Source organism: Lethenteron reissneri, chromosome 31 (assembly GCF_015708825.2).
Source record: "Lethenteron reissneri isolate LAM-NWPU_2019-01 chromosome 31, ASM1570882v1, whole genome shotgun sequence".
NCBI lineage: Eukaryota > Metazoa > Chordata > Hyperoartia > Petromyzontiformes > Petromyzontidae > Lethenteron > Lethenteron reissneri.
The window spans coordinates 444,801-457,609 of NC_083809.1; the positions used below are offsets into that span (position 1 = coordinate 444,801).

The window sequence follows — 12,809 nt, forward strand, 5'->3', positions numbered from 1 at the left end:
ATTCTTTGGGTCTTTTGGTAAAGTCACATAGATAGGTTCAAAGAAAATAACAAAAACTACGACGTTTCAATCTCAACACGGCCGTCATCAGGAAAAAGGGATTATTTTCTTTGAACCTATCGACGCGACTTTACCGAAAGACCCAAAGAATATAAAAAATGGATGCTTTGTTAAACTCATAAATAAGAAATATTGTACATTTTCATGTAATTCCGTAATAACTATTGTAAAGAAAAATCTACGCAACCACGGGGAGAACATGCAGACTCCAAATATGCAACAGGCTGTATACCAGGCGCGAGGTGGTTATCATCTCTTCACCGTGGAGAGATGATAACCCAGGTCGACAGATTTATAGCCCTCTGCTAACCATTGCGCCACCACGCCACCTAAGCAGCTGTGTACATTGCATTGTGATAGAACATGTGTGGCGGTAAAGCTGACGCTGTACTCCTCTTTCAGAATTGCCACGCTGAAAAGCACAATACCATTCAGTACAATCCTGATTCATATAGCGTCTGATGAAGAATGCTCTGCATATCATGACGCTGGCCAGAATAGATGCTGGATGATTTCCACGCGGAGTAGGAAGAGGTCCGTATATAAGAAAAGAGACAGTCATAGGCAGAGGAGAAGAGGACCATTGAAGAAGTGTAACCATTCTGTTTCTATTATAAATCTGTGTTATGTAAAATCTTTGTATTTTAACAAAGACCCCTCTCGCCAAGTAGCGCTCATTGCACTACAAAACCATGGCGATGTATTGAGACTCATTCATTCTGTCGTGGATGCGTGCCAGGCTGGCTGCTTGACACTTGAGATAAGTGCGTGTCATTGAGATCAGAACCATAGCTCCAAATTGCCACTGCTTCCCTCTGTTGGCTGATATGGTTCATGAACTTGGGCTGGGAGCGCAGGAGTTGGTGTACTCGTGGGTTTGACACGACTGCAATGAGCTGTATTCCTCAATGGCGTAGCTATCGAGTGTGCACGTGGTGCAACCGTGTCGGTGCCAGACGACGAAGAGGGGGAATTAAACAGAGGGCCCATTTCATTCCACGCACCAGGGCCCATGCCAACCACGCCGCTACTCCGCTGATATTCCGCTGTGTTGAGAAAAAGCACAACCTAACTGCTGCTGCAATTTATGGGGCAATGTGTGGTGAAAATAACATTTCACACTCCCGATGTCACCTTTTGAGAGGTTTGAGCGGCTGTAATTTGCCAGATTTGAAGCTTTCGTGACTGCAAGGATTCATACTCTTGGGTTTTTTCGGTAAAGTCACGTAGGTAAAAAATAAAATTAAAAGTTAATAAAAGTAATAATGGAAATAAAATAAAATAAGAAATCACATTTATTATTTTATTTTAACATCAAAGATTACTCTGCACATTTTTTTATTTTATTTCCATTATTACTTTTATTAACTTTTAATTAAATTTTTTACCTACATGACTTTACCGGAAAAAAACCTAAGAGTATGTAATTTGCCAGTTCAGATGTATTACCATGTCACCATTCTAGAAACTTTTGTCAATCAAGGCTGGCACGTCGGGTTTAAACAACGCAAGGTAAAACAATTTGCGCACACTGCTATACTCTTGATGCCAAGCCCTGCCGTTTGTGTGGCTCACATTGCGATGTGCAGAATAATCTTTGATGTTACACGCACGTTGTTTGGGGTGTTACATTGTGGCCTACACCTTCACCGCATTTTGGGGGAAATAAGTAAAAAAATAACCACTTACGTGGTCAGACAACGTGCTCAGACGTCCGGTCCGTGTTTTGAAGACAGCATGGATTTTTATTTCGCGCGATCGTGTCCAAGCCAGGCTTGGACGCTCGCGCGGTGCCTCCCCCGTGTGCACGTGGATCCCGCTTGAAGAGCCCTACGTCATCCCAAAGCCACGCACTCTTCATCTTCACATCTTCCCCAGAGGGCCCACATGTGCCAAGTCGTTGTTTTTGTTGTTGCAGTTTGAGGCTGTATTTTTAGGGCCGCAGCGTGCGCGCCGCGTGCGACGGAGGCTGTTCGCCCTGTGCTGGTTGCGTGTTTGCCGTGCTCGTGCTAAGCGCTTCCGATGGACTCAAAGCGCTGACGGTCGTGGCGCGTGCGTTAACGCGCACCGCACGCCCAGTGCCGACGCTGGCTTCCTCAGCAGTTGTGCGTGTTGACATTGTACAGTCTGGGTTAATACAAGGGTGTGGCTCTATTGGGCGCTAATAAATTACTTGTTTGGGATATGGCTTGTAAGGGAGGTGACCCGATGTTCGTGCCTTGTGAGGTCATTCGTCTCACTGGTTTCTCGCCTGACTATAAATACATCGGATGATTTACTCACTAAAATATTTGCATTTCCGGGCCATATTACGAAGTCGCGTATTTTTTCCGTAATTTTACTTTCCGTCGAGACTCGGTGGGCACACAATGCCCCACCACCATAGTCGTGGGCACCGCAGTTGGCGTGGGTGTGCTCAACCGGGGCGAGCGGACCGAGTTCCCGTGGGGCGGGCGGGCGGGCCGGCCCCGCAGCTCCCGCCCCAGTGCCGGGAGGGACGCGGCCCACCGCTCCACGCCGCTCTCAGGTCGCACAGCACGTGACCATTTCTTGTTTAAGCGGTAAAAGGAACGCGAAAAAAATCGCGACAAAAGAAATATAACACAAGAACAACCTTTCGGCAGGGAAATTAATGTTTTCTTTAGGTGGGATGTGTGGCGCGGTGTTGGTGGAACACGAAAAAGCGGCATTAAAAACTGTTTGGGGCCGAACATGTGCAACGCGTTAAGGGCCCTGTAAACAAGCGGCTTTCTGTGTGAACACGTGCGCAGCCACGTCCAGCACTCGCGCCCTCACCTCTCGCTCCCGCGCTGCACAACATTCCTCGCATTTTCACGACCGAGCGATCTCGGGGCCCTCATGCGCTTGAGACGCTGCTCTACAGCGCCGTTCGTACCAAGATTGATTGCGTGTTTGTATTTGCCCTGTCAGCGTTTACTAATAGACTTTAAAATTGTATAAATGAAGACGAAGGAGATGTTATTGCCTGTGCTTGTGTATTTATCCGTGGTTATTTATTCTGAAAGCTTTAGAGCCTTTATGTTTGGTAATAAATTACTTTAACAAAAAAATATTTCCTAACCTTTGCCGGGGTGCTTTAAATGATGCAAATCTTGAACTTTAATGTGGAGTTTTGACTGAACGCTACTTTCTCATTTGCCATTGGACCTGTGACGCCAGGTAATGGTTTTTCAAGCCACACAATCTGGCAGTGGCAGTGACGACATCGGCTGCGTGGGCCCACAATGACCATGAACCATAAAGCAGACAGAGTTATCAATTTCATTTTCACGATCATCTCTGCGTCTCCCGTGTCCCTTATTTCACTACGTGGCACGCACAGGATCCTGGTGGGAGCTCCGAAAGCCAACTCGGATCTCCTGACGGAGACTGTGCACCCGGGTGCCATCTTTAAGTGCCGGGTGCAGCCGAACGGCGAGCAGAGCTGCACTGAGATGCTGCTGGGTGAGAGGCCGTAACCACGGAGACGTCGTTGTGACGACACCTCTGCGTCTGCACTCTGCCTTCAACTCTCTCTTCCGTCAATCGGCACACGGCAGCTGACGAGGCTGAGTGAACTCATTCTGCTCCTCCTCTCTGGCCATGGCATCGCTTCCTGTTGAGCTATGTTTGTCTCTCTTAAGTTTTCCTCCATTACCCCATCAGTCTACCTCTCAGGTGGGTTGGCTTCTAATTATTGCTCCTTCCACATGGCGGTAGGAGGCCACTAATGGCCACTTCCGGTCATCATCGCAGCAGCGGCTTTTAGCTGGCCATCGGACAAAGATGGTCCACTGCATTGCGCGCTTTCAGATGTGCTTCTGCAGTCGTCTAGAATGCCCTTCTGATATTAGAAAGTCACTGGAGCGATCTACATTGAAAACTAATTTCTTTAGAACAGTTTATGCTTAGTTTGTTGTCCTTCCACGCACCTCGGATTAGCGCGGTTGACTACGTACGGTGCAAAAGAAGTTCAACATATAAATGTTCTCAATGATTTTCACCTTAGTGGCTCCATATAATTTGATTCATCACCAAATTCAGCAGTGTAAATGTTATTAATGTGGCTTTAAGCATGGCTATAGGTCGCCAATATACTGAGACAACTCTTCAGGAAGGAAGTGAACGTTTTCTTTAGCTGGGATGTGGTGGAGCATTTATGGGGGGGGGGGGAACACCATGAAATGGCATGGAAACGCTACGTATATTTATGGCTCTTTGATTCCATTGTTCCCATCGTGGTGCCATGATAAGCCACCTGATTTGAGACAATACCACATAAAAGAGATGGTAAAAATGAGGCCGTACACATAAAGATGGTACAAACCAGACAATAAATCATGTATTCTTGAATCAAACCATAACCCTGAATAATGACAATTTAATAAATTGGCAGTTGGAGGATCGTTATGCCGCTGGTTTTTAATCCTCTCGGTGGTCGGGTCTGTGGAGGCGCACGGATTGGGTGAGTTTCTTCACCGTTGTTACCTCTGGCTCACGGCCCCCAGGCTCGCGGCACAACCACCAATGTGGGCGCACGTGCCTGGAGGAGCGCGACAACCAGTGGCTCGGCGTCAGCATGGCCCGGCAGAACAAACCCGACGGCAAGATCCTGGTAAGCGCAGTCTTACTCGGCCTGGGCTCACCAACGTAGTACCCACCAACACCACCTCATCGCCCTCCTCACCAACCCCTCGCTGCCCGCTCCTCCCCCTCCTCCTCGCCCTCCTTGTTCTCACCCGTACGTTTCCGTGCGTTGCCGCTGTAGGCGTGCGCTCACCGCTGGAAGAACGCGTTCTACGTGAGGGAGTGGAAGCTGCCGCATGGCCTGTGCTACATCATCCCCGCCAGCCTCGCGCCCAGCGAGAGCACACACATCATCCCCTGCTTTAAAGGTGCGGCCGAGCCAACGGAGTACAGCGAGACCTTTGATGAGCTGGGCACGGTGGTGGCCATTTTTTTTTACCTCTGATCCACCGCTTTGGGAGTCGAGTAGAGAGTTGTGAAACGGCCAAAACTGCTGGGCTGTGAGGTGGCCAGGCGATGGTTAAGGTGAAGGTCATGGTTGTTTTATACCACACAAGCCTAGATTCGTTTGAGGCTTTTCCTACTGAAATAAAAGGCGTTCGAATTTTTTTTTTTCAACCCAGAGTGGAGGAGTGGCCCAGTGGTTAGTGCACTCTGTTATGAATCGAGCAATCTGAGCTCAATTCCCAGACATTGTTATCATCAGTGGTAAGAGATATCTGAACCAGTTTTGGTTGGGTCGCCTGATTCACCATCTCGCATTGACCAGGGTGGTGAAGTATGGCCGACATGGCATGGGGAGGCCTTCCTCCAGGACTGGAGCGGTGATAAGGCTGTAAAATAATAATATTATCTTTATTATTAACGCTTTTGTTGGCCAAAACGTGGAGACCCAAGCCAGAGGATAGAAGTATTATTGGCCCTGACAGCTAACCCGCCAGCTGCTATCCTGCTGATTGAATATTTACAAAGACAAACGCATGTTGGAAGGCGTTACATACTATTCTTCTTGTATGGTGCGGGCGAAGAGGGCTGCGGCATTGAAGGTACAGCCGGTGTTCACCGTGTTTCTTTGCCGGGGCTGATGTCAACCGTTGCATCTGTCGCGCAGAGCACCAGAAGAAGTATGGGGAGGAGCACGGCTCCTGCCAGGCAGGGATCGCGGGACTCTTCCTCGAGGTCAGTCTCCCGTGATCCACCGTACTTGCCCGAGACGGCGACATCGATGAACGTAAAACATTTTTTTATGTTCGTTCAAATTTTATTTTACCAGGTAAATTCCACTGAGCTATATAGCTCATTTTCAGCAGCAACCGGGCCACAAATAATAGCTCAACGAAGTGGTTTATCACGTTAAAATTTAGCGCAGCCAAATATGATGTTGATTCTAAATGCGGAGGGAAAAACCAGGGCACCCAGAGAACAATCCACGCGACCACGGGGAGAACATGCAAACTCCAAATATACAGCAGGCATCAGGGTCGGTATGGAACCCACAACCTCCTGCATACCAGGCGAGGTATTTAGCATCTCGCCACAGTTTAAGATGGCAGTGAGGCTGAATCTGTTCATCGTACTGATGACGAGCTTCATTTCATTTTTATTTGTACATTGCGCCTCTGACCAAATCGCCCAGAATGCGCTAGGTGAGCTTGATCCTGGACAGGGCCTGGCTGGATAACCACCGCTACCTGATGCGCCGCAGTGCAACAATATCCATCACCGCACACAACTCCGTGCTCACTTTCATAAACTCCCGCTGACCAGCGCGGTGAGCGTATCGTGTTCGCAATAACTCCTGTGTAAACATGGGGAGGCCCCCATCCAGCGGCGGATTGACAAGAGGGTCATACGCAGTGATGTTGGGAGGGTGTTGGATCAGTGGCATTTGTAATGGCGAGGGTGGGGGCGGTGCTTTGCGTGTCCTAGGATGCGGTCGTGCTGGGTGCTCCCGGCTCTTTCTACTGGACGGGCACGGTGATCCTGCACAACCTGACCACACGCGCCAACTCCTTCTACTCGGAGAGCGAGCGCCGTGCTGTCGGCTACAGCAGCTACCTCGGTGAGCCGTGGCACAGCTATGTCCAGCGTGCAGGCGGTGCAACTGCACCAATACCCATGGGCCGTGGGGGGCCCAAGCGCCGGGCTAAGAAGAGGGACGTAGGAGGAGGCGAGTGCTGGCGGTTGGCATCGAGGCCTTGGCGGTGCCAGCTTTAGGCCGAGGCAATGTGGGCGTTTGCCTACGGCGGTGGCAAGTTGTTGTGTTAGGCCTTGAGAGGGGCGACTTTGTGTGATTGGTGGATGTGGGTGCTCGAGATTTGCTCACGGACATCGACACACCGTCGACGGTGATAGAACGGGAAAGGAGTGGGGGGTCCCATTCAATTCCCCATACCGTGTCTCATGTCGACCAAGCACCGCTGCTGATGATCTGGCCCAGTGGGCCATGGGTGCCCACTCTCTTCCCTTCTCGCATCATCGATTCAAACAGCAGCAGCAACAACAGAATAGGAATTTTGTATTTTCTTACAAATTTTCTTTGACAAGAGTTTTTCCGCTGTGTAGTGACGCACTCAGAGACACTAGGAGTAGGAGGCACTCTATTTATTAACAGCCTTCACAGGGCACAAGGGATAACTACAACTGTCAGTAAGGACAGCTGGCAGACTGCCTGACTGACGACGCTGAGAAGGTGAAGACGCAGACGAAGACTCCAGCAGCACAACGGGATCCCACTCCAAGCAACAGCCCCGAACCTTTGCTCGGGGTCCCCTTTTATCCTCCTTGCGTGGCCTCGCTCCACCCCGGCCACGCCCCCCTTCTAGAACCTACTAGAAGGTTCCCGGGGTCACCTCACGTACCCCCTCTATCACCTTTCCCCTACATCCCTCTCTCTGACTTATCACGTGACCTGCTGACAGGCAGGGCTGCTGCAACTGCAGATCCCCTTCTCTGCCAGCAACCCGCGCTATGCTACGTAGTGACCCGTTTCATGTCACTACACTTGTATGGGGAATTAATTTGCGTGCCGATGCGTGGTACCGCGCAGCTGTTCCGCTTCATGGTCACGCGCGCGGGCGCCTCGCAATGTGCTGCCAGCATCCTGGGATTGAGAGCGGAAAATTAAGGCCCCCCCACGTTTGCAAAAAACTGCAAACGTGTTCACTTGTCAATTTGTCAGCTTGTTTAGCCATTAATTTGTTTACGCTTTGTGTTTGCAGAGGAAATGGAAATTTTCCAGTTCCTTAGGCAGACCGAGAGGTGCTGTGTCTTGTTATGGAGTGTGGTGGTCGGGGTGTTTTTAAGTTTAAGAGCCAAGAATGTTTTCTGCTCAAGGTGCACTTTCTCATTTGTTCATAGGACACAGCACCGTAGGTGGTCAGCTGGCTCAGAGATCAGAGCGCTGAGCTAACACAGCTGCGACTCCTGGTTTAAATCCGGTCATCCACCTGTGATAGCGAGTTGATGGTTTCACTTAGGTCACCAATGACTGCGCAATAAATGAATTCATATTAATTTGGGTTTTTACTTAACTTGACACAATTCCACCTCCGTAAATTAAAACTATGGGTTTGACTACCGTGTGACTCTTACTCTCTGTAGCAAAGTGAGCGGTAAAGTGCTGGCTCCAAGTCCAGTCAAGAGGTCACTTGCAGGGATCTACAAAGTCGTTCTGTAATGCCTCCTACCACAGACCATGCTCTCACACGTCGTGTTGCCCTGTCCTGCGAGGGTTCCTCATAGATTATTCATCTCGTGACAAGACACCGGCAGCACAATCAGGATAACACTGGGGGGAGGGGCATGGGTAAATAAAAAAAATGTTTGTTAAGACACATCACCGTGTTTCATTTGACACCTTGCGGAGCCGTGCTGTAGATGCCTCCGCAGGATATTGCGCGTCGGCACCGGGATGAAGCCCTCTTCCTCTGACGAGGGCCCCATCTGAGAACGTAGGAATGCCGCCGCCACCGCTGTCGCTTGACAGAAACGTCGGGACTTGGTAGAGCGCGCCTCGCTGCACACAACAGGTTGCAGACGTTGCCGTCTGTTTGCTGCTACTTTAGGCGCAGGTAGCTGGGTGCTGAGCTTGTTCCCAGGTGCAGGTGGCTGGGCGCTGGAGAGCCATGAACTCAAACGAACAAATGCTAATGAGCTTCGTCGTCGTGACCTGGCACGGCAGCACGTGCGCTCAGCCTGTGAAACGCGGCCCGGGAAGTGGACACCGATCCTCCCCCTTCCCACCTCCAGCAGCCACGACGAACTGGCACGGTTACTAGTCGCGATTCAATCCAAGAAATGGCTACTTTGCAACACGCGTAGGTTGACGCGGTTGTGACGCGCAGCTCTCTCACGTGTCACCCGAGGGCTGTACTGCACGTTGTTTGGCGCGATGTCTGACATTTTGCTCCACGTGCTGTTCCTGGAGAAGCTCCCAGCTCGTGGAGAAAAACGTCAGACATGGTGCCGAACAGCGCCGTACGACTCAAAAACACATCGCAGAGCTGTTGCTTAGATGTCTTGTCTTGTGTTAAGTGTCACGTTTGTACTGTTTCTTGGTGTTTCTGACTTATACAGTTTAACTTAAACTGTTCATACAGTTTCAGTTTGCTTCGTTAGCCTAAATATAGCAGCACATCCTCTTGTAGATAATTTGAATACAATCATACGTATATGATTCTCACACACATCATTCCGAGTGCGTATCTTGAATATAATGTACTCCGCAGGGAACAAATCAGGGTGTCATGTCTGGTGGGTGAGTTTCTAGGCAAATTAAGACCCTGCACACTCCTTGCACCTGCGAATTCGTAATCACGAAAAGCTCTGCCGTGGGTGACTGACTATGCAGAGTTTGGATATTCACTATAGATTTGGGACGATTGCATATCCTGAGCAGGTGAGTACTGCCATGGTTGTGTTCGATTCACCCAGAGTCACAGACAAATCGAAGGGTGTAGCCAGGGCTCGCGCTTCGAACAACTCTGGTGGAATCGTTGCAGGATACAGCATCACAGCGGGGCACTTCACACACCCGCAGAGCACGGAGGTCGTGGGCGGAGCGCCGCAAAGAGCCAACGTCGGAGAGGTGAGGGTTACGCGAGACGCCTCAATCATGCTTACACACACAACTCGGCCTCCTGTGGTGTGTGCACAACAGCGCTGGGGAGACGCAGGCAGCCTGGCATGGTGCTGTCCGTACCAGCCCATTGCGTGCCATTCCATTACTAACATGCTCCCACAAACAGCACTTGCCCCTGTACTTCATAAGGCCAAATGCGAGATCCTTGTCTTTTCGTGTGGGTAGTGATGAAGCGATATTGGAAGCACCAGGCACCACCTTTGTACAAAAGACACAACTGATAGTAATGCAGTCTAATTTTGAAACTCAAATGTTTACGTACCATTCTCGTACTGAAATAAGTGCACTCGAGTTCGTGGTTATTTTATATCGTAATGTCACACGTTCTTGTGTGTCTGTCTGCTCAAGGTTTACCTCTTCAGGATTCAGCGAGGAGGTCTCCACATCATACGACAGTTCTCAGGGAAGAAGGTGGGCTCACGGATAGTGTTTGTAAAACCTTAAAAAGTCTTCAACCTCTGTTCCTATTCGTGACCTGACGCTACTAGGTAAAGATACAGCCCTGCCGTGCCTTGCCCTGCCATTGCTGGTGGAAGAGGTCTTCTCTAGAGGAAGCTCTAGAGAGGGTATTTGGCCTACTCTTCCACACTGGCCATGCATCTTGGAAGAGATGGTAGTGCCCACACTTTACCCCACCACACAAGATCTAGTGATCGACTAACTGTGGTTGTACCCATTTACCCTGCTGGGCACACAGAGGTCGGGAGTGGGATTTCATCAACTGGCCCCATTGCTTCAACTGCCGCGCCAGGAGATAGAATCGAACCGGCGACATCTGGATTGCAAGTCCCGTGCACTGACCGTTACACCACAGCAGCTTCCCTGCTACCAGATGATCGTTTTGTCATCATCGCAAAGCAGCAACAATAGTATCCAACGCATGACTTTGTAAACATCGAACTTCGGGACAAGTCAGTGCACGTGTTTTAGTCTAAAAGTGGTGCCTTGCATACACAGCCGCTCCGTTGTGAGTGCTCCCGTGCCTGTGGGGAGGATGGATTTGCGAGTAAAAACAGAATTGCCTCTGTTGCGCATGGGACATAGGGGGGAATTGTTCTCTACATGCTAATGAAGATTAGCAAAAATTCACACTTTAATTCCCGTTTAAATAGTTCTATTATAATGTATTTTATGGAGCTGTGTTGGCAGGGATGTAGAAACACCTGGCTTAATGCACTTCACCACCCCAGTTATTAACAACAAACACTGCTTTGTAATGAAACGCACGGCGATGTACTCAGCTAACATTTCACTCAGAGGCCCTTCTCTAGATGAGAGCCCAGGATGTAAACTTGTTATGTGATTAAAACATTTTCCGTTGGGAAACATAACCTTCGGAGAAATGTCACTCCAATCGTAATAAAAGTTTTGAGAGATGTTCAAGAGTGCAGCCCAATCGAACCGTCGGTAATGAAACGTTTGGCAAGAATTATCATGGCAGTTAAGATCCATTTAGTGTTTTACAATCGAGATTACCCATTCAGCCCATTGTGCCACTCGGGTCAATCAGATGCGAGGAGATTGGAACGTGACCTCTGCGTGCTATACCTGGTATTCCACAGTCACATAGTAGTTACTTTTTAGGGCCGGTGGGTGATGTGGGCCCAGCGGTAGGGCATTCACCGCTCGTTATTGCAGAGGTTCCTGGTTCGAATCCGACAGGTCACCCTGGTTAATGCCGAGGGTGTATTAGCCATAAACGCTCACCGTCTACTTCACAGTGCATGATGTTAAAGATCTCGTGATATAAATATCGGAATAGTAGCCCATCGTGTGCCGAATCATGGTTCAAGTTTGCCAAATTGACATACCGCAAATTTCCAAATTGGGAAAAACACACAGCAAATGACGCCACCCCCTCCCAACTACAAAACCCCGGCAGGATCCTCCCAGAAGAGTCTCGAGACTCGGCGAGGCGCTCCGTGGTGACCGAGGGGGGCGATAACAAAACGTGCGATTTAGCCCCAGGCATTTGTGCGTCATCTCGTTTGCTCAGATGGGTTCGTACTTCGGCTCGGCGCTGTGCGCCGTCGACCTCAACAGCGACGGCCTCTCGGATCTGCTGGTGGGCGCGCCCACGCACAGCACCTCACGCGACGAGGGCCGCGTGCACGTCTATGTCAACCACGGCAATGTAAGGGCGCCGCGGCGGCAAGATGTTGACTACCTCGCCTGGTACGCGGGAGGTCGTGGGTTCGACGATTCCGATCCTGACGACGCCTGTATATTTTGAGTTTGCATGTTTCTCTCCCCGCGGTTGCGTGGATTTTTCTCCGGGTCCTCTAGTTATTCTTCCTCCACATTTAGAATCGATATCACGCGTTTGGAGTATTCGACTGCTATAAATATCCACGTGATAAGCCGCTTCGTTGAGCTATCATTTGTGATAGCCAGGTTGCTTATTGAAAAGAGCTAAAAGCTCAGTGGACCTTACCTGGTAAAATAAAAATAGGTAAAAAAAGTAGATAAGAGCAGCGGCACTTGCGCGAGGCCAGGGTAAACTTGGTGTGGGCGGCGGCAGCAGTAGCAGCATTCTCGTGACGTCCACGTCAGTGTGGAGAGCTGCTTGCGTCACGCCGGTGTGGTGTCGCTGCTGCGGTCCCTTTGCACGCAGTGGTCCGTCCAACTTGCTGAGGACTTTGGTAGAATAGGCGGATACCACGCACAGTTATCATATTTGTCAATGTCTATGGATAATGAGAGTGAGACTGCAGACAAATGCTGCACCGGATGTGCGCGGTTGAATTGTCAAAGTGAAAATTACACATTTGTGTAATTTGCTGTGGTCAAAACTTAGGTTGGATTTGGTGGTCGGGTAAATAGTTTAACTTTCCTACCTGTGTTAAGCCATCGTAACAATTATTATTAATCGTCTTGTTTTGTTTTGATCATGAATTGTTGTCCAAACTGAGTGATCCAGCTTAATTAAATTCTCGTCCAGTTGTAAATATAAGCCCATTAAATGCATATTGCCATAGGCTGGTACCATACATGTTTTTTTTTATTTAAATACTGCCACCGTTACACATTTGTGTAATGATGCCATGCTCCGGGATTTCCGTTTGAAACGAATAAAATA

At 49.5% G+C, this 12,809-nt stretch overlaps 1 protein-coding gene across 1 annotated transcript in view; it reads left to right on the forward strand.

The window, feature by feature from the left end:
* Positions 1-12,809, forward strand: part of ITGA9 (integrin subunit alpha 9) — a 57,304-nt gene that overhangs the window by 2,969 nt on the left and 41,526 nt on the right. Inside the window, exons 2-9 of the mRNA XM_061563184.1 lie at positions 3,404-3,525; positions 4,569-4,675; positions 4,829-4,955; positions 5,699-5,766; positions 6,517-6,649; positions 9,591-9,676; positions 10,079-10,141; positions 11,727-11,864. Of these exons, the coding sequence (XP_061419168.1) occupies positions 3,404-3,525; positions 4,569-4,675; positions 4,829-4,955; positions 5,699-5,766; positions 6,517-6,649; positions 9,591-9,676; positions 10,079-10,141; positions 11,727-11,864 (844 nt within the window). The remainder of the gene's footprint in view (positions 1-3,403; positions 3,526-4,568; positions 4,676-4,828; positions 4,956-5,698; positions 5,767-6,516; positions 6,650-9,590; positions 9,677-10,078; positions 10,142-11,726; positions 11,865-12,809) is intronic.